The 26,214-nt window shown below is 40.8% G+C and overlaps 1 protein-coding gene across 3 annotated transcripts in view; it reads right to left on the bottom strand.

The window, feature by feature from the left end:
* Positions 1-209: 209 nt before the first annotated feature.
* The window catches only part of MYOZ2 (myozenin 2), a 115,793-nt gene continuing 89,788 nt past the window's right edge, over positions 210-26,214 (bottom strand). For all 3 annotated transcript variants that reach the window (XM_068280535.1, XM_068280554.1, XM_068280544.1), the window contains exons 4-6: positions 17,014-17,143; positions 15,309-15,492; positions 210-2,493 (exon numbers count right to left, since the gene is read on the bottom strand). In XM_068280535.1, coding sequence (XP_068136636.1) covers positions 2,268-2,493; positions 15,309-15,492; positions 17,014-17,143 — 540 coding nt within the window. In that variant the 3' untranslated portion in view covers positions 210-2,267. The remainder of the gene's footprint in view (positions 2,494-15,308; positions 15,493-17,013; positions 17,144-26,214) is intronic.

Below are 26,214 nucleotides of genomic sequence, written 5' to 3' on the forward strand. Positions count from 1 at the left end.
AGATCCCTCTCTGAGATAATGATCTGAGAGGGATTTATCTGATGGCCACATTGAGAACGTAATGCATTCAGGGAACCTTTTCACAGGCTATTAAAAGAGTGGGAGGTGTTATAGAGACCATAACAAAACGTGTACAGCGTTTTTAGAAAGTAATTGCAGAAGAATAATTGAGTTACACATTAGCACCTAGAAATACAGGCTGGCTCATGTTTCTGTTATTTCATTACATTCACACTTTATTTTACAAGTATTACATTTAATTGAAGGAACATTTATTTACATTAGGCAATAATGCTACATCAAAAATAATATATTTTAGACTACCGGTAATTACTGATGATGGACAGCCAATTGCAGTTAGGGCAAAGGCCCAATAGGGGATGGCTTTTGCCCATGGGGCAATGGAAGAGATACAAGTAACAGTGACATCTTAAGGAACAATTGTTGTACAGACATGCTTCTTGGATATTAAAAAGAATCTATTCTGTTCTATGGAGAGAGCGAGTTTGGGCCAAATGATAAGCACCCTACTGCAGGAAAGAAAATAGGCCTTGAACACACGTACAAGGACTGTCACTCGGCAATAGTTAGGGTTGCAATGCTGTACAGATGCATCACTAGACTGCAGGTTAATGATGCGTCGGCAGCTATGGAGGGGGCTGAGGGATGATGAGTAGATCCATCACATCATTAACAGCATAGTCAACAACATCACGGAACACCTGTACTAGATTGAAGTCTGAAATTATGACTAATGATCATATCAGGATGATGAAATTCCATCATCTGTATATATCACCACAATGGCCTCATCACCTGAGATGCTTTTGCTAGTTTGGTCATGAGGCAAACACTGAGTGCATGTAGTCGCTCCATACCAGGATGAGATGGCTGGACCATTGAAATAATACATCAGTTAAGCAAGGTCATATCTAAGTCTCATGTCCTATCTAGAGGCAACATCTGAAAGAAAATGATCAAATAAATCATCTTATCTATCATCATATTATCTATTGCAAACCGTAAACTGTGTTGAGCCGTGATGGCTTGAAGTGTGTTTGCTTTTTTCTTACTTGGACACAAAATAAAAAAATTCAGGCCTCAAAATAAAAGATTTGCATGTCTTTTATGGTTATAATAGTTTTCTTAGAAGAGGCGTATATTTCTGCATTGCTAGCTTGGTGGAAAAAGTTCTCTGTGTGTGTGTGTGTGTGTGTGTGTGCGTGCGTGCGTGCGTGCGTGCGTGTGTGTGCGCGCGCGCGCGTGCGCGTGTGTGTGTTTTTAGTTTGAATACTGTTGTAAGAGGATTAGAAACTGCTGATTTTTAATCCTGTGTCCCTTTCTGGGAGAATTTCTTGAGGAGTGACAAGGACATAAACAAATAAAAAATTAGAAAGTGTTAGGGTAAATTAAAGTCACATATGTGCTCAAAGTCGAGCTAAGTTTTTGCATATGTTCTTGTCCTGTCCATTATAGGTGGAGATTTGGACAAAATAGCACAACAGGTCCTTGAGGAGATTCTGAACTCCTACTGCCATTCTCCAAGAGGCAACTCCTCACAGGGAAATTAGATCCAGATGCCTTCTCGAAATACAACACGATCCCCTTTTTATGATGACCTCTTATTATGACAAAAAAGATCTGCTAATATTGACATCCCTAATTCCTCCCTTCATAAAAAAATAGTTTAGTCGATAAAGCATTATCTTTGAATAAATTCACATTTGAAGACGGGATGTCCTCAGAAATTTGAGAGGATATGGGATGACTGACAGGATGCCAGTAAAAGGGACTTCCTTTGAGAACTGACAAACACATGGTGTTGTGTATCTCAATAATGGATGGCTTGAATAGTGATTTCCTAAATGTACTTTGCTTTTGTGAAAAGATATTGTTCAGTAAGAGGTTGTTTTTTTTGTGTTACAATATGTTACTGTTGTGCTCATTTACAAAGAAAAGCTTTCTAGCCATTTTGCTTGAATCGTGTTTTCATTAGGTTCACAGTCCAGCCTCTGTGAACTCTAGTTCCATTCTTCCTTATGATAAAAAGGAAAAATCCTTTCAAAGTGAAACCACAGCTATATATTTTGCTACTGGCACAGAGTGGGACATATACTGTAGAATAGAACAGTAAAATGGAATACATACTCAGTATAGCATTAATAAATATTAATCTGATATATCTAAATCTAAAAATCGGATCACAGTAAGGTACATTTAAACAAATACTATTCTGTATAGAGATTGGTGAAGGATTCCCCTTCCATTTATAAGTCATCGGATTCAGGGACATCGGGACTGAAAAGGACATCAGAGGACAATATAATGTGAGGGTTCTGAGATGTCCATCCTTGAGGTGCTCTATTAAAGGACTTCCTTGAACTGAGGGGGTTTGGTGACATCTCAAAAGCGAAGTCATTCAGATCAAACTCTGGGATCTTAAATGTTATCATCCTGGAAGCTTTTTCAAACCCTCCGAATGGAGTAGCTGCCCTGAAGTGAACAGAGGAAAACAGTTGTGTGTGAAAAACAGAACATCATTTCAATATGGACCTTAATCCTACATCATTGAAGAGCAGGGAATTGCATTTGCATAACTGAAGATCAAACACATACAAAACAAATATTTATGTTAAAGCTGAAAATGGTTATGTAGGGCGGGGATAGGCATAGTCAGGCTACTTTGGGAGCTTAATATATGAAAATAGGAATGCAAATTAAAAACCTTTTTACTTTTTATAGACCTGGTTCACATCCATCTCAAAGCAAATCTGAAGCAATTATAACCTTACGAGATAATGAATTGTATGTGTTGTACAGCTAAGAAATGGAACATTAGTAGCTAAGAAAAGAGTCGCTTATTGTTTTCCAGTACAGGAAGAGTTAAAAAACTTGTTATTTATGCAGTTGTTACCTATGCAAAAGAGCTTCTCTGAGCTATTATACCCACTGGGTCATATACAGTCCTGTTTTCTGAAGCACTTAAACAGCGGAGAAACAGTGAGAGACAGCTTCAAATAAGGTTTTACTACAGAAAAGTTCAAAGGGTTACGATTTCTGCTTTGTTTTATAGCTTAAAAGGCAGAGTGTAGTTTTAAAACTCCAACAGTGACAGTATGATGCGAAAAAAAAAAGGCTTATAACTGAATAACTTTATAACTGAAAATAAAAATATGAGGCTCTTTGCTTTGCCACTTATGATTTATTAATTATTTGTACTACACATACAACTGATTATATCATAAGTTGTTGTTTTTTCTTTTGCTTCAGTTTTGCTTTAAATGGCCATAATTATCCATATAGAAACTGGACCTTCGCAAAGAAAGTTGTTCAGTCATCCAGCATGTTTCACAAAAACATTTGTATTTGACAAAGTGACACTAAAATGCAGCATTGATCATACCCATACACAAACCTCTAGCAACTGCCAGTGTGATAAAGATGAATGTGACAGAGGGCTTCAGTTTAGTGACCCATGCATAGGTAGGTTTTTAGCCTTGTCCCCGTACCACTGTGACAGCACAGCTGCCCTGCGGCAATGTGACAAATACACAAATCATTTTAGGTCCTGCACTGCTCCTGGAAATACAATCATGCCAAAAGATACAATTGTGTTAGTGGACAAGGTCATAGCATGAAATAGATATAATCATAGCTTGTAAACAGCGTGCCACAGCAGATTTACTTCACTCACTTTAGAGGGTGTACACGTTCACATGAGTTGTCATGAATTATTTGTCTGATATTGTTTACTACAGTGTGTATTACATCCTGCTTGTAACCCGTTATGTACTACAGATTCTATGGTGGTTGCCATGACTTTATAAAAAATGCCAGAACGTATTTGTTACGTTTTACTGTATTTAGATTTCAGCTCAGATATTTTTTATCCTCTATTTTTTATCTATCTACATGCATTAGGTTTAAGCTAAAGCTGGCATACACGAAAGGTGGCCATACATCTATAGGTTTGGCGGCTGATCGAATCGGATGTAAATGGGTGATGCCATAAGCATGCCCGAAGATGCAACCAATTTTGGGCTGAAATTGGTCACATGCATCAATCGGACATACTGGAAAATCTCTGGCCCACATGCTCGATTGGATGCGCGGTGGTAGCGGCATGCAATAATCGCAAATGACGAAAGCAACAGAGACCCCCAGCTACTGTCTCCCAGTGTACATGTACCCCCCTGGTGCCCAGTGCAGCTATACTTTACCTGTCTGGTGTCCGGAGCTCTGTCTGCACTCGTCTTCTGGATTTGCGCCCCACGTGGTTGCCGGCGCATTGCGTTATAGCATATAGGGTGCATGTGTGATGTCACACACGTGGCCCATGTGCTATAAGGCAATAAGTCGACAACCACGTGGGGCGCAAATCCAGAAGACGAGTGCAGACAGTGCTGAGCTGGTAAAGTATAACTACATGGGGCACTGAGGGGGTACATGTACACTGGAAAGACAGCGGCTGGGGCGGCAAGGTGACGAGGCCTATTGCCAATAGATTTCATGCTGAAATTGATCAGGAATCTGCCTGCGATTTATGGCAGCCAACAGATCTCTCTTCACCAAGGGTGGGTGTAAAAAACATTTTCTTTCTTTATTGAATCATCAGTAGACACACAAAAGGCTGACGCGTATCGGAGCTCTAAGAGGCTCCTTAATCATAGCCAACATACACAAATTCAACACAGGTTTAAATAATCGGATGCCCGCCCACATTGGGCGTGGCTATCCCTCTTAAAGTGACATATACATTAGTTACATTTAAAATGGCAGAACCAACATACAAAGATCAAAAAGTTTAAAAACCAATGATAAATTGTTCCACATCAAGATAAATAAACAGCCTAACAACAGACATAGATCTAACAAGCAGTGTGGTATACAAAAATAGGATACTGATAAAAAAGGAAGGGAGAAAAAGAGGGGAGGGAGATGGAAAAAGGGGAGGGGGGGGGGGGGAGAGAGGAAGGGAAACAGGCAATAAGGAACCCAGAAGGATTATATTCTAATATCGTATGTTAAGCTAACATCCATCTTAGAATTACTTCTTTACCATGTGTTGGGATTCCACTCAAATAGATTATCTTGATCTTACTTTGAGTGGGTCACAGACATCGGGCAGGATTGTCACGAAGACTTACAGGAAGGCATGTTCCGGCAATTCACTTTTGCTTGCGACAAGTTGCCATCCTAGCCATACGCTGAGGGCAATCCCTTATGGTGAGATGCTGAGAATAGCTCACAATTGTTCTGATCCTAGTGCTTTGGGGCAGGAGTTGGATGTGGTGGAGGAAAGGCTTCGGGAGCGGGGATATAGTAATCAACTAATTAGTAAAGCCAGACAGCAGATATTGCGCAAGACACGCCAGGATCTGCTGGGTGCGGGAACCAGAAGCAGGACTGAGCAAAGACGGAGTCTTACTTTTTCTACTCCTTATAGTTTAGAATACAATAAAATTGTCAACATTGTAAAGAAGTATTTGCCGGTCCTGCACTCGGACCCCAAACTCCGCAGGATACTGGGTGAAGGATGTGCTTTTTCTGCACGGCGTGCCCCCACTTTGGGGACCCGTCTCTCTCCAAGCCTTTTCTCTAGCTCTCCCAGGCCGGTTCCTACTTGGTTGACCTGTAGGGGTTCATATAGATGCGGGTATAGCACCTGCAGGTACTGTCGTGTCCACAAGCAGACACGAGATATTTTCTCGATTTCTAAGGGTGAGAGATTTGAAATGAAACAATATATTAATTGCAATTCTAGCAATGTTGTTTATCTTATCACATGTGATGCTTGTGGGCTGCAGTATGTGGGGTGCACTACCCGCCCCCTGAGACAGCGCATCTCAGAGCATTTTAATGGACCAGGCCGATGTATCAGGAATGAAGCTTTTGTTACTCAGGTTTCCAGTGTATCCAAACATTTTTTGAGGGAGCATCGGGGGGATATGGCTAGTTTTACTTTTCAGGGGGTAGAGAGGGTTACACGTTCACCCAGAGGAGGTGACTTATACAGATGTCTTTTGAAACGTGAGGCCCTATGGATATGGAAACTGGGCACACGTATCCCTGCGGGTCTTAATTCTAAGATGGATGTTAGCTTAACATACGATATTAGAATATAATCCTTCTGGGTTCCTTATTGCCTGTTTCCCTTTTTCCTCTCCCCCCCCCCTCTCCCCTTTTTCCATCTCCCTCCCCTCTTTTCCCCCCTTCCTTCCTTATCAGTATCCTATTTTTGTATACCACACTGCTTGTTAGATCTATGTCTGTTGTTAGGCTGTTTATTTATCTTGATGTGGAACAATTTATCATTGGTTTTTAAACTTTTTGATCTTTGTATGTTGGTTCTGCCATTTTAAATGTAACCAATGTATATGTCACTTTAAGAGGGATAGCCACGCCCAATGTGGGCGGGCACCTGATTATTTAAACCTGTGTTGAATTTGTGTATGTTGGCTATGATTAACCACTTTACCCCCAGCGGTACGAATTTCTCCGCCCCTTTTTTCCCTCCTAAAAAACCAGGGACGGAGAAATCCGTACCTTCCGCGCTACCGCCGCTGTCCGCGCTCCCGCCGCTCGTGCGCGCGCACCCGCCGCTCGTGCACGCCGCCGCCCGCTTGCCCGGAGATCAATGAACGGGAAAATCCATTCCCGTTCGTTGATCTAGCCCCCGCAATGATCTGCTGCTTCTTTCAGAAACAGCGAGATTATTGTGAGTCTCCCAGCCTCCTACTGCTTCCTGTAAGCGTCCTTCCGGACGCTTACAGGTCGCATGTAAACAAACACTCTGTGGCCATCTTGTGGCCAAATAGTAAACTACACCCTAAAAGCATTTTACATATACAAACATTACATTTACACAATAAATTAACTCATTACCTCCCACACTCCCCAATTTTTATTTTTTTTTGTAATAAAAAAAAAAAAAAAATACAATAAAAAAAAACAACATAAATAGTTACCTTAGGGACTGAACTTTTTAAATATTTATGTCAAGAGGGTATAACACTGTTACTTTATAAACTGCGGGCTTGTAATTAGGGATGGATGCAAAACTGAAAAAAATGCACCTTTATTTCCAAATAAAATATTGTCGCCAAACATTGTGATAGGGACATAATTTAAATGGTTTTATAACCGGGACAAATGGGTTAATACATTTCATGGGTTTTAATTACAGTAGCATGCATTATTTAAAAACTATAACGGCCGAAAACTGAAAAATAATTAATTTTTTTCCCACATTTTTCCTATTTTCCCATTAAAACACATTTAGAATAAAATAATTCTTGGCATAATGTCCCACCTAAAGAAAGCCTAATTGGTGGCAAAAAAAACAAGATATAGTTCATTTCATTGGGATAAGTAATAATAAAGTTATAGACGAATGAATGGAAGGAGCGCTGAAAGGTGAAAATTGCTCTGGTGGTCAGGGGGTAAAACCCCTCAGTGGTGAAGTGGTTAAGGAGCCTCTTAGAGCTCCGATACGCGTCAGCCTTTTGTGTGTCTACTGATGATTCAATAAAGAAAGAAAAAGTTTTTTACACCCACCCTTGGTGTAGCGGGCCATCATTCCTTATACCTGCATCTTCTGAGATCTATGGTGCCTGCTCCCTTGGGGACAAGCAGCGGTGGTGGTAGCGTTCCTGCCTTCTCCTGCAAGATCTCTCTTCAACCAGATATAATTAGAGAGAGATATCTGTCTATTGGTTGATCGGCCACCAAAATCGCATAATGTATGGCAACTCAATGTTCCAAAATGATCAATTCCTTTCTGAAAATAATTGATTCAGAAGGAATTGATTCCTACCGTACACTGCACATTAATTTTGAATAGATTCCAGCAGGGCGTTGCACTGTTCGATACAGTGCAATGCTATAGGCCATTGATCTGCCACCGATCTTGCCCCAACCCCGATTGTTTTACATTTTTTATCCTGTCCGATCGATGCTTTCAGCCAAAATAAATTCTGCAAGGAATCTATTGAGAAAATCGATGAGTGTATGGCCATCTTAAGTCTTCAATAATATTTTACTAGTCTTCAGTAGGGTTGCTTAGCTTGCTAGTTAGGTAGGATATACAACCAAGGAAAAAGTGAGTGCACACCAATACTTATGCCTGATACATTAAACCTATACATGGTTGCGGTGCAACATCCGGAAGAAGATAAGTCAATACATGCTTTCAAATAGAAAAAGAATGCAGGAGCAACACTGTGTATTATATGTATAAAACTTCCAAACCTTTAATTCGATCTTCATAAAAGCGAAAACAGCATATGATAAAACCATATACATAACAGCACATGCAGTGTAGAAGAAGCTCCTCCGCACCACTTCTACACTGCATGTGCTGATAAGTATATGGTTTTATCATATGCTGTTTTCACTTTTATGAAGAATGGATTAAAGGTTTGAAAGTTTTATACATGTAATACACCGTGTCGCTCCTGCATTCTTTTTCTACAGGGTTCTGTGCTATCTCCATTACTCTTTGCAGTCTACATGCTCCCAGTGAGCAAAATAGTCCAGAACTGTGGCCTAGGATACCACTGTTATGCAGAAGACACACAACTGTATCTGTCCTTCAAGCCTGGCTCTCAAGACCCATCAGTATCCATCAATGCCTGTCTAGTGGAATTACAAAATTGGTTGAGGTTGGGCCACACATGATGGATAAAGTCCAAAGCTCTCCCCACTTCAAACTAGCAATTGCAGGAGATACCGTACAGTATAAAGACTCTGACCCATATGCAATTCACTTTTTCACCTGAATTTTCTCCGAGGTGATATTTTCAGAACTTGCAAATAAAATGGCTTTTAAACCTTAAGCAAGCAAACAAATACTGAAAATAATTTTTGCTCGTACTTTTTCACCTACTTTTTGGTACTTTTTCCATTGCAAAGTGCTAAAAGGTTATTTTAAATTGAAGATGAAAAATTATCTCCTAGGAGAAAACTCTAGGAAAAGTGAATTGCATATGGGCCTCTGTGCGAAACTTTTAAAATACAGGACAAAGAAGCCTATTCTTCAGCCAGAGCAAGTCTGAAAAAAGGCATACGAAATGCAAAACTTAAATACAAACAAAGGATTGAGGAAAACTTTGAAAATGACTCAAACCCAAAGAGGATGTGGCAAAGCATTCAACTATTCACAGATTACAAAAAGAAGAATAGCACTCAATATACACTGGACAATAACATCCCCAGCCTTGCAGAGGAACTTAACAACTTTTTTGCTAGATTTGAAAAAGACAACAATTGGCCTCCAGTCAACTTTGGGCCCACTACTATATCAACACCAGGAAAGCTGCAGGTCCTGATGGTGTGCAAGGACGTGTGCTCCAGGCCTGTGTTGGTCAACTAGCGAAAGTTTTTACACAAATATTCAACCTCTCTCTGTTCTTGGGTGTAGTCCCATCATGCCTTAAATCTACAACCATTGTGCCAGTCCCAAAAAATCAGAGGATAACCTGTCTTAATGATTATCGACCAGTTGCTCTAACCCCTGTCATCGCCAAGTGCTTTGAACGACTGGTAGCCACACACATCAAGGCCTCCATCCCAGCAAATCTAGATCAACACCAGTTTGCTTACCGAACAAATAGATCGACTGAGGATGCCATCTGTGTAGCTCTCCATGCTGCTCTCTCACACCTGGAAAAGCCCAACTCCTATGTTAGGATGCTCTTTGTTGACTACAGCTCAGCATTTAACACCATTGTACCTAACCAGCTGACCAACAAACTCCATGCACTAGGTCTTGCTCCCTCCATATGTACTTGGTTATTGGACTTCCTTACTAATTGCCCTCAAACTGTCAGACTAGGAAAACAGACATCCTCCACCCTTACCCTGAGCACTGGCGTGCCACAGGGCTGTGTATTAAGCCCTCTCCTCTATGCACTTTTCACCCATGACTGCCAGCCTATCCATACCTCAAACATAGTTATTAAGTTTGCAGATGATATGACTGTCATTGGGCTTATATCAGACAATGAGGAAGCTGCATACAGAGAAGAAGTTAGGAACCTGACTGCATGGTGCGACATTAACAAAATGTTATTAAATACAAAGAAGACCAAAGAAATTATTCTGGACTTTAGGACCACCAAAAAGACCACTCACCTACCGCTAATGATCAATGCAAAGGCTGTGGAGAGAGTTTCCAGCTTCAAATCTTTGGGAGTCACCATCGCGGAGAACCTCTCCTGGGCTGACAATGCTTTAGCTCTAACTGGCAAAGCACAACAACGCCTCTACTTTCTGAGAAAACTAAGGAGCGCTAACCTCCCACAGAAGCTGCTGGTTAATTTCTACAGATGCACTATAGAAAGCGTTCTGACCAATTGCATGACGGCCTGGTACAACAGCTGCACGAAGGCTACTAGAGAAGCCCTGCAGCGAGTTGTTAAAACAGCAGAAGCCATTATTGGCACTGAACTACCATCACTGGAACTTTTGTATAATACTCGCAGCGTGAGAAGGGCCAAAAACATTATCAAGGACAACACTCACCCTGGAAATGCCCTGTTTGAGCTCCTTCCATCAGGTTAACGTTTTAGATCAATCCGCACACACACAAACAGACTGAAAGACAGCTTTTTCCCATCCGCCATAAACTTGATGAACTCTGAATCCTCTCTGAAATAATTAACACTGTGTACAAATTATTTAAACATCTGTAATACCTGGCATACTTGTATAATTTCTTCTCTTCCTTGTTACTATCACTATGTTCCCTATATGCACCGTGGGGTTGTCATGAAAAGTAATTTCGTTGTGTTACACAATGACAATAAAGTGAATTGAATTGAAACCTTGGGGTGATCCTGGATGGAAAGCTAACACTCAGACAGCACGGATCAGCTGTCGTCAAGTCTTCCTTCTTCCATCTGAGAAATATAGCGAGAATCAAGCACTTTATCCCAGCTGAAGACCCACCTGCCCCGGTTCATGCATTTGTATCCTCCCGCCTGATCTACTGCAATGCCCTGTTCCTCAGATCCCCAGATAAGGTTATGTGCCCCTTACAGCTAGTACAGAATGCAGCAGCCAGAGTCCTTGCCAATGCCCCCCGCAGCTCACACATATCCTCAGTACTGCAAACTCTTCACTGGTTGCCAGTAAAATGGAGAATCCACTTTAAGATCTGGCTGCTGACATTCAAGGCTCTAAACCACATGGGACCCAAATACATAGTGGATCTATTGGAACTTTATGCCCCTCCACGCACCCTCCGCTCTGCCAGTAAGATGAATCTGGATATTAACAAACTTTGTCCGCAAGGACCTGACCTACAGTGGGTTGCAAAAGTATTCGGCCCCCTTGAAGTTTTCCACATTTTGTCATATTACTGCCACAAACATGAATCAATTTTATTAGAATTCCACATAAAAGACCAACACAAAGTGGTGTACACATGAGAAGTGGAACGAAAATCATACATGATTCCAAACATTTTTTACAAATAAATAACTGCAAAGTGGTGTGTGCATAATTATTCGGCCCCCTTTGATCTGAGTGCAGTCAGTTGCCTATAGACATTGCCTGATGAGTGCTAATGACTAAATAGAGTGCACCTGTGTGTAATCTAATGTCAGTACAAATACAGCTGCTCTGTGAGGACCTCAGAGGTTGTCCAAGAAAATATTGGGAGCAACAACACCGTGAAGTCCAAAGAACACACAAGACAGGTCAGGGATCAAGTTATTGAGAAATTTAAAGCAGGCTTAGGCTACAAAAAGATTTCCAAAGCCTTGAACATCCCACAGAGCACTGTTCAAGCGATCATTCAGAAATGGAAGGAGTATGGCACAACTGTAAACCTTTCAAGACAAGGCCATCCACCTAAACTCACAGGCCGAACAAGGAGAGCGCTGATCAGAAATGCAGTCAAGAGGCCCATGGTGACTCTGGATGAGCTGCAGAGATCTACAGCTCAGGTGGGAGACTCTGTCCATAGGACAACTATTAGTCATGCACTGTATAAAGTTGGCCTTTATGGAAGAGTGGCAAGAAGAAAGGCATTGTTAACAGAAAGCATAAGAAGTCCCGTTTGCAGTTTGCCACAAGCCATGTGGGGGACACAGCAACCATGTGGAAGAAGGTGCTCTGGTCAGATGAGACCAAAATGGAAATTTTTGGCCAAAATGCAAAACGCTATGTGTGGCGGAAAACTAACACTGCACATCACTCTGAACACACCATCCCCACTGTCAAATATGGTGGTCGCAGCATCATGTTCGGGGGGTGCATCTCTTCAGCAGGGACAGGGAAGCTGGTCAGAGTTGATGGGAAGATGGATGGAGCCAAATACAGGGCAAACTTGGAAGAAAACCTCTTGGATATTGCAAAAGACTTGAGGCTGGGGCGGAGGTTCACCTTCCAGCAGGACAATGACCCTAAACATAAAGCCAGGGCAACAATGGAATGGTTTAAAACAAAACATATCTATGTGTTAGAATGGCCCAGTCAAAGTCCAGATCTAAATCCAATCGAGAATCTGTGGCAAGATCTGAAAACTGATGTTCACAAACGCTGTCCATCTAATCTGACTGAGCTGGAGCTGTTTTGCAAAGAAGAATGGGCAAGGATTTCAGTCTCTAGATGTGCAAAGCTGGTAGAGACATACCCTAAAAGACTGGCAGCTGTAATTGCAGCAAAAGGTGGTTCTACAAAGTATTGACTCAGGGGGCCGAATAATTACGCACACCCCACTTTGCAGTTATTGATTTGTAAAAAATGTTTGGAATGATGTATGATTTTCGATCCACTTCTCACATGTACACCACTTTGTATTGGTCTTTCATGTGAAATTCCAATAAAATTGATGCATGATTGTGGCAGTAATGTGACAAAATGTGGAAAACTTTAAGGGGGCCGAATACTTTTGCAACCCACTGTATATGTACTTTAAAAAGTGAGATGGATCAGACGGTGAAAAGTGCGCGTTGGTCACTGTTCTGACCATGTAATGATCAGTCACTGGGCCACTGTTAGCAGCCGCCCCCCTTCAGTATAGGTAGTCAGATGACCCCTCCCCCCTCCAGTATAGGTAGTCTGATTACCCCTTCCAGCTAGTATAAGAAGCCAGATAACCCTCCCTCCCGTATAGATAGCCTGATGACCCCCCTCCCTCCAGTATAGGTAGCCAGGTGAGCCTCCCCCCCTATATAGCTTGCTGCCCACCCGCCCTTGATCTTGTGGTGCCCTAGGCCATGGCCTATGTGGTCTTGCCTTAAATTCAGCCCTGCGAGGAGGATGTAGGAAGCCTCTGGAGTATCCATAAGATTACTTCTATTTAGGTATCTATCATTTTTTATTTGCTTTCCTGCAAACTTACAGTTTCCCTGCTCAGTGAAATAGTAGTTTGTGTTGGAGTTTTTTCGACTGATTGCAATTGCATTCTCCTACGGTGGTTAGTTATTTGCGTCTGTCCCTTCCTAGGGCATTTAATGGTCATACAAAAAGATAGTACTGTATCAGGTTATGCTTTGCAGCATCTAGCTAACAACTAATTTCTTAACTTGTATATTACAATAAAATAATAATAATAATTTTGCACACTGTAAGTGTGTGTGTGTGTGTGTGTGTGTGTGTGTGTGTGTGTGTGTGTGTGTGTGTGTGTGTGTACCTCTCCAGACAGGAATCAGAGATACATATAAGCAGCACTGGCCAGGCAAGGCACCTGATTTAGGACGATCTGTATAGTAAACCTAACTTTTACCCATACCAAACTGTTGGCCCTGACTAGTTTCAATATAATACAACACTGTCCTTCAAAAAAAATAAATTCAAAAAATGTAAAAATAACAGAAAAAGAATACACATTTTTAATCAATTTTTTTTCATGTAGACATTGCACCTTATTTTTACAAGTTACATATTTTTCCCCCGGCAGACGTTCTCTCTCTTTTCCATGAGTCAATCAGGAACTTGCATCATAACGTGTTTAATAATTAGTTCCAACAGCTGTTCATAAGACCTTGTTATCCTTAAATAATTCTCGCATATCTGATATTTGGGAGAAGATGAACACATTTTGATCTTCTGTATTGTCACGGCTTGACTGTTAACACCAGAGCTTAGCTATAAGTGGATTGTACTGCTTATTTTGTTTTTTAACTTCACTTCCGATGGACAATTAAAAAAAAGCAAAGAAAAAAAACCAAAACCAAAAGCAAAAAAATCAAAATAAAAAATACATCATGCTTGGAGTTTTTTTAGCACTGCTCTCTGACTAAATTAGTTGGAGAGCTCAGAGAAGATGTTTTGCATAGATAACAACTGACATTTCTTAACTCTTCTTGTACTGGAAACAATATGAGACTCATATCTTTGCTACTATGTTCTATTTCTTAGCTGTACTATACATACAATTTATTATATCATAAGTTTATTTTCACTTCAGATTCCTTTTAACTACGGTACATTAGAGTCATAAAACCTTGCATGCTGCCAGTTAACAGAGTGGTATCAACTTAAACAGTATACTAGTTCTAGATAGTAATTCAGAAGTACATTACAAGATATTAAAAACATAAAAAAATATGTTGTTGTTTTTCCAGTAAAAGATTGTAAACAAATTGCTGCAATGGATCAGAGGTGTCCTGGATATGAGTGGAATGTATTGCCTGTTTATCGCCGTGTGATGTGATAAAGTTCTTGATATACACTGGATGTTGATCTGTAAAAATATTAAAACCATCTGCCTAATACTGTGTAAGTCACCTTGTGCTGACAAAATAATTCTTATCTGTTAAGGCATGAATTTATTAGGACCAAATTGTGGGCAGCAGATCCTTTAAAGAGAACCCGAGGTGTGCTTGAAGAATGTTATCTGCATACAGAGGCTGGATCTGCCAATACAGCCCAGCCTCTGTTGCTATCCCAAACCCCCCTAAGGTTCCCCTGCACTCTGCAATCCCTCATAAATCACAGTTTGGGATAGCAACAGAGGCTGGGCTGTATAGGCAGATCCAGCCTCTGTATGCAGATAACATTCTTCAAACACACCTCGGGTTCTCTTTAAACACACTGGTTAAGCCATCCATTTTTTAATGTATACTGTAAAGTTGCATTAATTAGCAGCACTGCTAAAGATTTGTGCACTGCATATCTGTACTTTTGAAAAACAGTAAATATATTGAAAGTACCTAGCTGACTGGGTTGCATAGTTTCTTGCTGCCCATAGCATACCTCGCCAACCTCTGCTATGATAGATTTACTCTTTGTGGCCAGCATTGCCAGTAAATCATAAATTAGTGTAGCAAAAGAGGGTAAACATTTCAGATATTTACCTGTTAAAACTCTTGTAATCAGGAGCTAGTGTATTTTCTCCTGGGGTGGGCATTTTTGGGTATAAAGAATCAAACAGTTCTGGATCACTGACAATAGCTTCCTGCCAAGGAGACATATAATATTTGGGAACTGCTGTTTCATTAAATTTTTCAGGCGGGACTTCTTTAAGTGGACTTGTGTAACCTAGATAATCAAGACAAAAATATATGAGGTGACCAAGAAGAAATTCTCAGCACATAAAATGTACTATTGCACAGCTATCACAGAATTGCATATATTGTACTATAAAGCCAGCCTAATTCTGTCAGGCCTAATAGTGACAGTCGTACTTACAGGGTACCTGAGGTGAAATGTAGCATGGAGATTAGCATGTGTACATATAGTATCAATCTGACTTAGAGGCTGCCTGTGTTGCCCTTTTCTTTTTTTATTCACTGCAAGCAAGGGAATTGCAAGGATCCCAGCACACCACAATAAAAGTAAGTGGCCATGAGAGATTGTGGGTGAAACGAATTAATGTAGGTGAACCTAGAAATCAGTGATGCCCCCACTCTTCTGCCACCAAACTTGATGAAGTCTCCTCTATTTGTTACTTTAAGGAGCCCAACGGGTGCAGTACTTCGCAAAAGGAAGTAATAAATGAAAAGGATAAATTGGTACTCACAAAGGAGGGTTGCATGAGGGGCAGCCAACCACTGAAAGCAGGTGGAGATGCATAAACCCGACTCCATTCGGGTGCCCAGGATAAACTGGATATGGCCACACTCTTAGAAATCAACAATAAATGGTCCTGGCAGTGGCAAAGCCACTTGGTGCCAAATGTACACCCCTCCAAAGGAGAGTGAGACGCACAAAGGATGTAAGAGGTGTCCAGGAGTAGATAAAACTGAGTTAAAAACAACTAAAATTAGAAATAATGAGGTGGCCAAGTACAGAGCATTCCGTATTTGGTTCAGAATACTCCTTTGGCACTTTAGTTGGCCTGAGGAAGTGGGCATAGAAGCACGAAACATGTTGTCAGTGCATAGTAAAATAAATTTTCATATACTGTTAATTTGTCATTATTGAGGTAAGCCACCTTGTTATTTCTAATTTTAGTTGTTTTTAACTCCGTTTTATCTATTCCTAGGTGCCTCTTACCCCCTTTGTCCTCTCTTTGTTATGCAGCAATAGGACTAACTAGATTCATATCTAAGTAAAAGCACTGTGTGAAATAAAAAAATGAGTTTACAGTATATACTGTATATTGTCCAAAAATAATCAGTTTTCAACAGAGTCCTGTGTAAGCCCTGAACAAATGACCCACACATGGAAATGCAAATTCTATGATGTTCTGTATACCAAACCACAAACCAGTGCCATGCTTTCAAGCTGGCTTGATTTCATTTTTTTCTCAACTGGTGTGAGGACTTATGTTCATTATCTTTGTTTGAGCCGGATTTGCATTGTCTTGCAGTTTTACAAATACATCATGTTCTGTCCTCCTGCATTTGCATTTTATGTTTATGGGCCTAACAAAGTTTGACCCCAATATGAATGTGATGTGTTTGTGTCTTGTGTCAATGTTGCATTTACACAAGCCATTACAAAGTTGTAGTAGCTGAAACCTGAAATGGAAAAGTACATTTTAATAGGAGGAAACTACTGAATGGTTGTAACCGATATATTTGAGTTTGAGTTTGCCTTTAACAAGATGAAACCTACCTGGTGCGATGCTTTCTGGGTTTGGAAGGCTTCGAGGATCTGGTGGGTTGGAAGATGCCTGCTCCGATGTCTGTTCTGCAGGTTCATATGGAATTCCTTCAGCATTTCCATTCTGATTGGTCTGATTTTGCTAAATGTAAAATGAGAATGAGTGAAGATTGAGTACATGGATGCTTTATGAATTGTAGAAGCATAACCCTTTCCATTCCATGTATGAGATCACCTACTAGTGCAAGGAGGTGACCTGTCCATCAGCGGAGGGCAGGGTCGGTGCCAGCTTGCGCACTGCAGCTCCACCCCACTTTGCACTCACACCAGCATAATACGTGGAACCAAAGTGTTGTATCTGAGGGGCTTGACGCTGTGTGGGACTAGATTCAGCTGCGGTGCAGGCAGCAGAGAGCCCAAATGTTCCCATGTAATATCTATATTACATTGCACAGCGGTGCAGATTGGGGTTAGCAGTGACCGATGTGTTGGACTTAGCCCAACACTTTGCTCTGAAGGAGCTGACACCATCAGCTGCGTAACAATAGGGGATGTAGAGTTTGCGACTGCACTGGAGCCCCTGGGCCTGAGGGGCCCCAAGGGGTCCCTCCCTCAACCATAGTATTCGTTCTCTATTTTTTCTGTGCTGGTAATGATCAATTCTATAAATGCTTTAAATAGTAGCAATCATTAAAAAACTGTTGCCCATCCCCTTCTTGCACCTCTGACTTGTGGTTGTCCTTGGCAGGTTTTGGTGCGCTGTATAAATTGCTATGTATAGAGTGCTTGGGGGGAGGGCCCAATGCAAAATTTGCACTGGGGCGTGGGCTCAAAGCTCCTTAGCTACGCCTCTGGACATTGTGTTGGATTATTTTGTACAATGGCACCTCTGGAAACAGCCTTTATGCTGCTTGTTGGACTGACATCAGGAGCTGGAGTAATCCACTTTCCGACCATTGGAAAGGTTTACATGAATATGGATGGGACTGTTAATATCACTGGCCTGGGGATTTAGGAGTCAGAGTTGTACAGGGGCGTACCTATAAATCATAGGGCTCTCCAGCAAAACTGTGATGGGATCCTCCAAAGTTCACAACCCTTTCCCTGCATATCCCTGGTGACTCCCACAATCTAGGGGCCCATTTGCCACAGGTCATAACTAATGTGGCCAGAATTATACCCTCAACCATAACAAATATAGGCACAATAACACCTGGATTTGGAGAGAGGTAGGATTATGGTGGCTACTAATGATCCAATCTCTTTCATCCAATCTTACCATTTCTATGTAATATAAGGGACTGCCTAAATTATCTATGCACTCAGTTTACCCTTACTATCTACTACATAGGTTTGGTAAAATTGGATAAAAGAAATGATAGTTAGTGCCTGCCTTAAGAATTTGGGCCTGCCACAGCTCTGCCCCCCTTCACCGGCAGTACTAGGGGTTGTCCCTTCTATAGTTACACTGTTTTCATATTCTCAACAGAAGACGCACACCTAAATACACAGCTCCTAGCCATGTCCTTGCCATCCAAATACGTGATTCTAATAAGTAAAGCTAGATCTGCTTCGTTGTAATGTAGATGCAAATAATAAACAACTCCTTGACATGGATACAAAGTGTTTACTGCAGGAAAAGTGATGGAAGGAAGGTTTTACAGATGATGAGAAAAGTCAGCTTTCTGGATGTATAGTAAGAGCCTTGCAGCTTTAGTGAACTTGTTGGCAGCAGAGTTTGCCAGTTACTTCCAGCATAGGCAGATCTCATGACGGTATACAGTATATGATCTCACACAGTTGATTAAATAAACAAACCAGTCACATTGAGTAATTACAGTATTATGTGTACATTTTGTGATATAAGCATTGCATTAGGGGTGAAGAAGTACCGTAATCAGTGCAATCTCAGAATGTAAAAGAATGTACACTTGTGAACCCTAGGAGACCCAACCCTAAGCCCACATGTTGTCCTAGCCCGGCTGTCTGTGTACACACTCACCGAGGCTTATTTTCATCATGTTTCTTTTGTCACTGATACCAGTTCTGGAATTTGTACCAATTCTGCATTTTATATACTGGTGTGGTGTATACCATTATCTGTATTATTATGTACTATGTATGTATTATGTTTGTTTCTTACTTTGTCAATAATAATAATGGTAATAATGCTTTAAATTGAACCTGAGACGAGGGGGAACAAAAGATTTATACATACATGGGTCTTCCTACAGCCCCCTCCGTGCAGATCGCTCCCACGCCGCAGTCCAAAACCTCCTAGATCCTATGGTAGCACCCCGGTTCTCCGTGGCCAGTCGGGCGTACTGCACATGCACAACCCGGCCGTGCGTGTCCGCCCTGCTGTGCTCCTGTCACAGGGAGCATTCTGTGCCTGCGCAGTACTACTGCACAGGCGCAGAACGCTCCTAGCTGCGGAAGTGAGATGGGGGAGCGCGCTTGGCAGCACTGCACCTGTGTCAACTGGCCACGACTGACCGCGGAGAACGGGGCTGATAGGAGAGGATCTAGGAGGCTTCAGACCGCGGCGAGGGAGTGATCTGCATTGAGGGGTCCGGAGAAAGCCCCAGGTATGTATAAAACTTTTGTTCCCCCTTGTCTCAGGTACACTTTTAAATAAACCCCAAATCAAACAACGCAAATTCTAATTCTTCTGTCTTCTGATTGAAACATGATTTTAAACAGTGTACAGAAGAGAAGTGGCCTTTTTCATTGGCCAAAAAAGCTTGCCAAAGTCCAAGGCAAGTGTTTTCCTCTCTCTCCCCCATCCACATGGCTGGATTTACCATAAGGCACTGTAGGCACATGCCTAGAGGCACCTGATGATGGAAAGGCAGCTCACTTCCCTCTCCGAGCACCTCTCTCCTTCCTTCCCTATGCAGAGTCATGGTGAGAGTGTAAATGAGAGGTTGCTCACCCAGCTCTCGCCATTCCACTAACAAGATTCTCCTTTAGCCAGGGGCACCTCTAGCTACTTAGTTTTAGGTAGCCAAAAGTACCCTCAATCTTAAGGGGCACCTGCAGCTACCTTTGACGGGCAAGGGAAGTAAGGGAGAAGTGACAGCTGGGTTAGCCAGCACACTTGTGGTGCTGTTTGGTGGGGGTTTGTAGGTTCATGGAGTGCGAAGTCCAGAGTACCACCTCTGTACCTGCTCCTGTGAGGTAAATCCGGGCCTGCCCATCCAATAGCAGAGTGGTGCAGCAGAAGACTAATAAATGCTCCATCAGTGATGTGTTCTCTTTTCCCCTCTTCACTGCAGCCTGTAAGTGTACAGCTGTAAGCTGCATTCTCCGAAAGCTCGAAATGTCACATCGCATGACATTGAGGAGAAATGCTCATGTACGCTGACAAGCTGCTGTGAAGAGGAGATGAGTATTGTATTGGCCACTCCTACTAAGGGATTTAGGGTTAGGCTGGCCACACTTGTTTTAGCGGGGTGTGGAGGGGGATTGACCTCACTTACTGGGGGGGAGGGAGTTAGGATGGTTCATTCTAATGCATTTCCAATAGAGGCCCATGCAAGCATGAAAAAGAAAAAGAAAAGAACAAAACGTTGTGTGTGTAGGTCTGTAATTGTATAGTCCATCCAGTTATAAAGGGGAGTTGTCATTTCCTTAGTGCTGCTATTGCCATAACAACATAGTATAAGTACTGATAAAATAAGCTTTTTGTGTGCATATATTTGTAATCAGGCAAGACATCTATTTATAAAATGACAGTCGGAAAATGAAGTTCTCAGCTTAGAGTGTGTACATTTGATATCACAGCTGCAGACGGTTATCAAAGGGTTTTGTCATTTATTTTCTGTCTTGTATACATGTTGCTACTACCTTACAAATATGAGTTGCTCTGTGTACTTATTGATAGTTTTATATAGGAAAACAGAAAAATGGTTATTATTACCATTGGGAAAAAAATTAAAGCATACCTGAAGTGACATGTAACATGATGAGATTAACATAGGTAACATATAACTGGTCCTACTAATAATTTGTATGGGTCCCTTTCTATTTTTTTTGTTTTGTTTTGCGCAGCAAGTGTTAAAGAACTCAAGTCAAATTCAGCCTTGGCTCCCTTGAAAAGTAAACAAAAGAAAAAACACTTTTATCTGTTTGTGCAAACAATGCTGATAACAAGAGATTGTTCTCAGGCTCCCATGGTAATTGTTTTTTTTTAGGAACTGAATGAACCAGGTTTTACACCACACTGACATGGCTGCTGTGTACATTACACAGTTAAAATGTAACCCCTCACAACGAGAATACTAATATGAGACACCAGTAATGTACTATATACTCTTGCTACTTGCTACTTGAGTTTATTTTCTGTACCAGAGCCAGGTTAGTATGAGTATATTTGTTGTCACACTGTTAGAAAGAGGGTCTGTCATTAATTCTAAGTCACTTGTTGTCACACTGTTAAAAAGGGGGTCTGTCATTTATTCTAAGTCACATGTCATTTAAAGTCAGTGTTACTGTTGTATAAAACTACATAAGTAACTTTTCATATAGACCACACAAAGCACGGCCAATGGACTGTGTATCTAGCCCCAGAAATGATTGTTAGTGATTCCATAATTAGTTGTACAGCTACAAAGTTGTAAATTGAAGAGATTGCATGTTGCTTATTCTGTTCTTGAAACTACATAAAATGTCTCCTTCCCTCTATTGAACATTTGGCTGATACAGATGCCTCCAAAGACCATAACAAACCAGCAGGAATTTTATAATAGTGTTTGGGTCATCTGAATACAGAACTTTTTGACCTGTTCCGTGTACAGCTACACAGTATGAAAAGTTCAGTTCTATGGATAATTATTACAATTTACACTAATTAACATGATTTCTCTGAGAATCTGTCTTGTTCAGTTTGGGCTTTAGTTGGGCTTAATGTTAAAATTGTCATGTTGCTCCATTCGGTTTGTATCTATTCAGCCTGCTTTTACCACAGTATTATACTAGGTTACTTAGATTGAGCAAAACAAGAATTTGGGTGCCGCAGGCTGGCTGGTAAAGTAGGTGCTGCGTAGACCATAATGTTAATTGTGGCTACAGTGGTGCCTAGTGTATAATTATGGCGCCAGATTTTGGTTTTGCGTCCGGTTGCGGTGGCGAGAAATCTTTCCCAACGACTATTTCCAGTAGACAGAAGGTAGGTTAGTGAGAGATTAGCGTTCGGTAAAGTGATACTGTATTAGATTATCAGTACAATTACTGATATCCTACTATTGGTATTAGATAGTGCTCAATGCAGGTAGTAGAATATCAGTCATTTTACCGATTTTCTACTAGCGTCTTCACCTAATGCCCAAAATTACGACGATGCCCTTTGTTAGCGTCCGCTAGCTTGCCTGTATATTTAGACTGTATATTTCTTATTGGCCACCACCCAACTTTTTGAGATAAGAAAGAGGGACATTTAAGCCACACCCCTAATCACACCCCCACCACACCCATAGACACCTCCTAGTCACACATACCATAAAGATTTCAAGAAAAATATGCTGGTTTATAATTCAAATGGTCCTTTCTAGCCTGGCTAATTTTCCTTCATATTAACATTTAAAAAAAAATAAATTGATTTAAAAAATGGGAATAAAGTTTAGAGTGAATTAACACGTTTCAGGAGAAAAATACATATGTTTACATACCTTTGTACATCAGTCCAGAAAGAGGGACAAATGAGGAAGAAACAGGGACAGAGGAATTGGGTTCCAAAAGAGGGACATTTGGGAGCTGTGGGACTACTTCCGCTAACAGATCATAACAGGAGAGCAAAATTGACCAGATAGTGGTAGATCTGGCTTATGGTGGCCATACATGGTACAATAAAAACGTTCAATTATCTAAATGATCGAATTGAATGAAAGTTGAAAATATTTTTTTTTCGATCAAGAAATTCGAACGATTATCCCGTTTTTTTCGAGATAAATCAGATCGGACATGTTGGAAAAATGTTTATATTCGATCTAACGGAATAATCGAACTAAATTATCTAATCGAAAAAAAATGAAAAATTGTACCATGTATGGCCACCCTTACTGTCTTTATTTATAACCATGAGTGGATGTACTTCTTTTCATATTCACTGTGTTCCATGTTTTCTCAAAGATTCAGTCATTTTTCAGGCATGTCTTGTGACTTCATACAGGGAATGTGAAGCATGTACAGATGTCCTGCCTTTGCAGAGAGCACAGGCATAGTATACTGGTAATGTCATGTTGCTAGGTGCAGTGCTATATATTTGTTTACAATGTTCCCCAAACAACATGCACAGGTAGTCCTGCCCAACATTCAGTATGTTTGTAGACTAGGATGATTGAGAAATGCTGAGAATATGTAGCATTTCCACAGACTATGTTTACCTTCATAGTGCTGGTAATAGTAATTATTTCATTGCATGATACTTCTTGCACGTGTGCTGCTTGTCCTGATACATAACAACAGTAGCCAAGGAGGTGGTCCCTTTACTAGAACAAGGAACATGCTAATCTTCATCTGACATTGTTATCTTCTACAAGGAAGATAAATGGAATGACATAATGTAAAGATTTGAAATAAGGCACAATGAAGGCAACCTTACTTCACTGTAACCACCCAGTACAGAGAAACTCCGACCAAGAATTGAACTTTATCCCAATCAGTAGCTGATACCCCCTTTTACATGAAAAATCTATTCCTTTTCACAAACAGACCATCAGGGGGCACTGTATGACTGATATTGTGGTGAAACCCCTCCTACAAGAAACTCTGAGGACCTTGGTCCTGGCAGTTTCCTGTCTGTGAACCTTGTTGCATTGTGGGAAATAGCTGTTTACAGCTGTTTCCAACTGCCAAAACAGCATACAGCAGCTACATCACCTGCCAGCAGTAAAAATGTCACTATGTAATAAATGTCAGAATGTAAATCAGGGATTTAAAAGATTTTACAATGGGCAAACACTGACTAAATCATTTATACATAATTATTGTAAGAATTAAGCACTTTTTATATTACATTATTTTTATTGAAGTTCCTCTTTAAAATAGGATTTTTTTTCTATACATGACAGGAGGATGTTTGAATTGAAAATAGGTTCACTGCACTGTGAAGTGGGTTCTGCACTTGATAAAGCAGAACCCTCTTCAAGCTCTGTTCCTTTATTTCAGGCCCAGTGCAGACCCCATTGTCTTTATTGCACTGTATGCCCCCATAGCGTCAGAAGGGGTGTGGTCTGGCACATGTTTTGAGTGAACTTCAGCACTTAATCCTCCTGGCAGTCTATTAAAAACCACCAGGGGGCAGCGCAGCATTTTTATTTTTTTATTTTTTTAAATCATGTAGCGAGCCCAGGGCTAGCTGCGTGTTGCAAAAAAAAAAAAGAATTATGCAAATCGGCCCAGCCGGGCCTGAGAAATCCTCCTGCGCGGGATAGCCAGAGCTCAGCTCGGGCTTACCGCCAGGAAGGTTAAAGGACCACTCCAGCGAAAAAAGTAAGCAGTTAAAGTCGGAACCAACAGGTTTTGGACTAGACCATCTCCTCGTGGGGGGCTCTGGCCACACGCCATACAATTTTGATGCAATCTGACTGTGCAATTTACAGGATCTTCTCAAAAAATGTGCATATTGTGATAAAGTTCATTATTTTCTGTAATGTACTGATAAACATTAGACTTTCATATATTTTAGATTCAAATACACACAACTGAAGTAGTTCAAGCCTTTTATTGTTATAATATTGATGATTTTGGCATACAGCTCATGAAAACCCAAATTTCCTATCTCAAAAAATTAGCATATTTCATCCGACCAATAAAAGAAAAGTGTTTTTAAAACAAAAAAGTCAACTTTCACATAATTATGTTCAGTTATGCCCTCAATACTTGGTCGGGAATCCTTTTACCGAAATGACTGCTTCAATGCGGCGTGGCATGGAGGCCATCAGCCTGTGGCACTGCTCAGGTGTTATGGAGGCCCAGGATGCTTCGATAGCGGCCTTAAGCTCATCCAGAGTGTTGGGTCTTGCGTCTCTCAACTTTCTCTTCACAATATCCCACAGATTCTCTATGGGGTTCAGGTCAGGAGAATTGGCAGGCCAATTGAGCACAGTAATACCATGGTCAGTAAACCATTTACCAGTGGTTTTGGCACTGTGAGCAGGTGCCAGGTCGTGCTGAAAAATGAAATCTTCATCTCCATAAAGCTTTTTTATTCTAATTTTTTGAGATAGGAATTTTGGGTTTTCATGAGCTGTATGCCAAAATCATCAATATTAAAACAATAAAAGGCTTGAACTACTTCAGTTGTGTGTATTTGAATCTAAAATATATGAAAGTCTAATGTTTATCAGTACATTACAGAAAATAATAAACTTTATCACAATATGCTATTTTTTTTTAAAAGATCCTGTATATACAATCTTACCAACATCAATGTAGTATAACAGCACTTGGTGATTGATTGTACAACCAGATTGCATGAAAATTGTATGATGTGTGGCCACCTTAAAGGGAACCTGAAGTGAGTAAAATTATTTAAAATAAACACGACATATCTGCAAATGAATATTACATACTAACCTCACCGTCAGTTCCCCTCAGACGGTCACCATTTTCTTCTTACAGTGATCGATTCCAGTTCTGACCAATATTGTCAGAATTGAAATATAACAGTTGCTGTCAGTTATATATCAGCAGCTGTCAATTACAACTGAATGTGCAAGGTAATGTCCATGTTTCCCTATGGCTCAAGTGGGTAATATTACAGTTTAACAGTGTGCTCACCTAGTAGATGTTATGGGGTAATGGCCATTTTTTAAATTAGGGAAGGAGAATTCCATTAATCACAGTGGACTAATGGGACACAGGAGAGGAGAAGGAGATTGAGGAGTAGACTACACGGGAGGTAAGTATGACCTGTGTATGGTTATTTTGTCTTTTTATTTTCAGTTCAGGTTCTCTTTAAGGGCCTGTTTCCACTACACGCAGATTAGAAGCAGAATGGATGCAGAATGACTCCAATGAATGCCTATAGACCTGTTTCCACTAAACGCGATTTTTCTGATGCAGATTTTCCCATAGGCTTTCATTGGAGTCAGTTTTTTTACATCCATTCTGCATCCAATCTGCGTGTAGTGGAAACAGACTAAGGGCCTTTTTCCACTAGCCTGCGATTTGCGATTTGCTTCTGATCGCAAATCGCAAGGTACATTAAAC

The sequence above is a fragment of the Hyperolius riggenbachi genome, chromosome 1, assembly GCF_040937935.1.
Source record: "Hyperolius riggenbachi isolate aHypRig1 chromosome 1, aHypRig1.pri, whole genome shotgun sequence".
In the NCBI taxonomy this organism is placed as follows: domain Eukaryota; kingdom Metazoa; phylum Chordata; class Amphibia; order Anura; family Hyperoliidae; genus Hyperolius; species Hyperolius riggenbachi.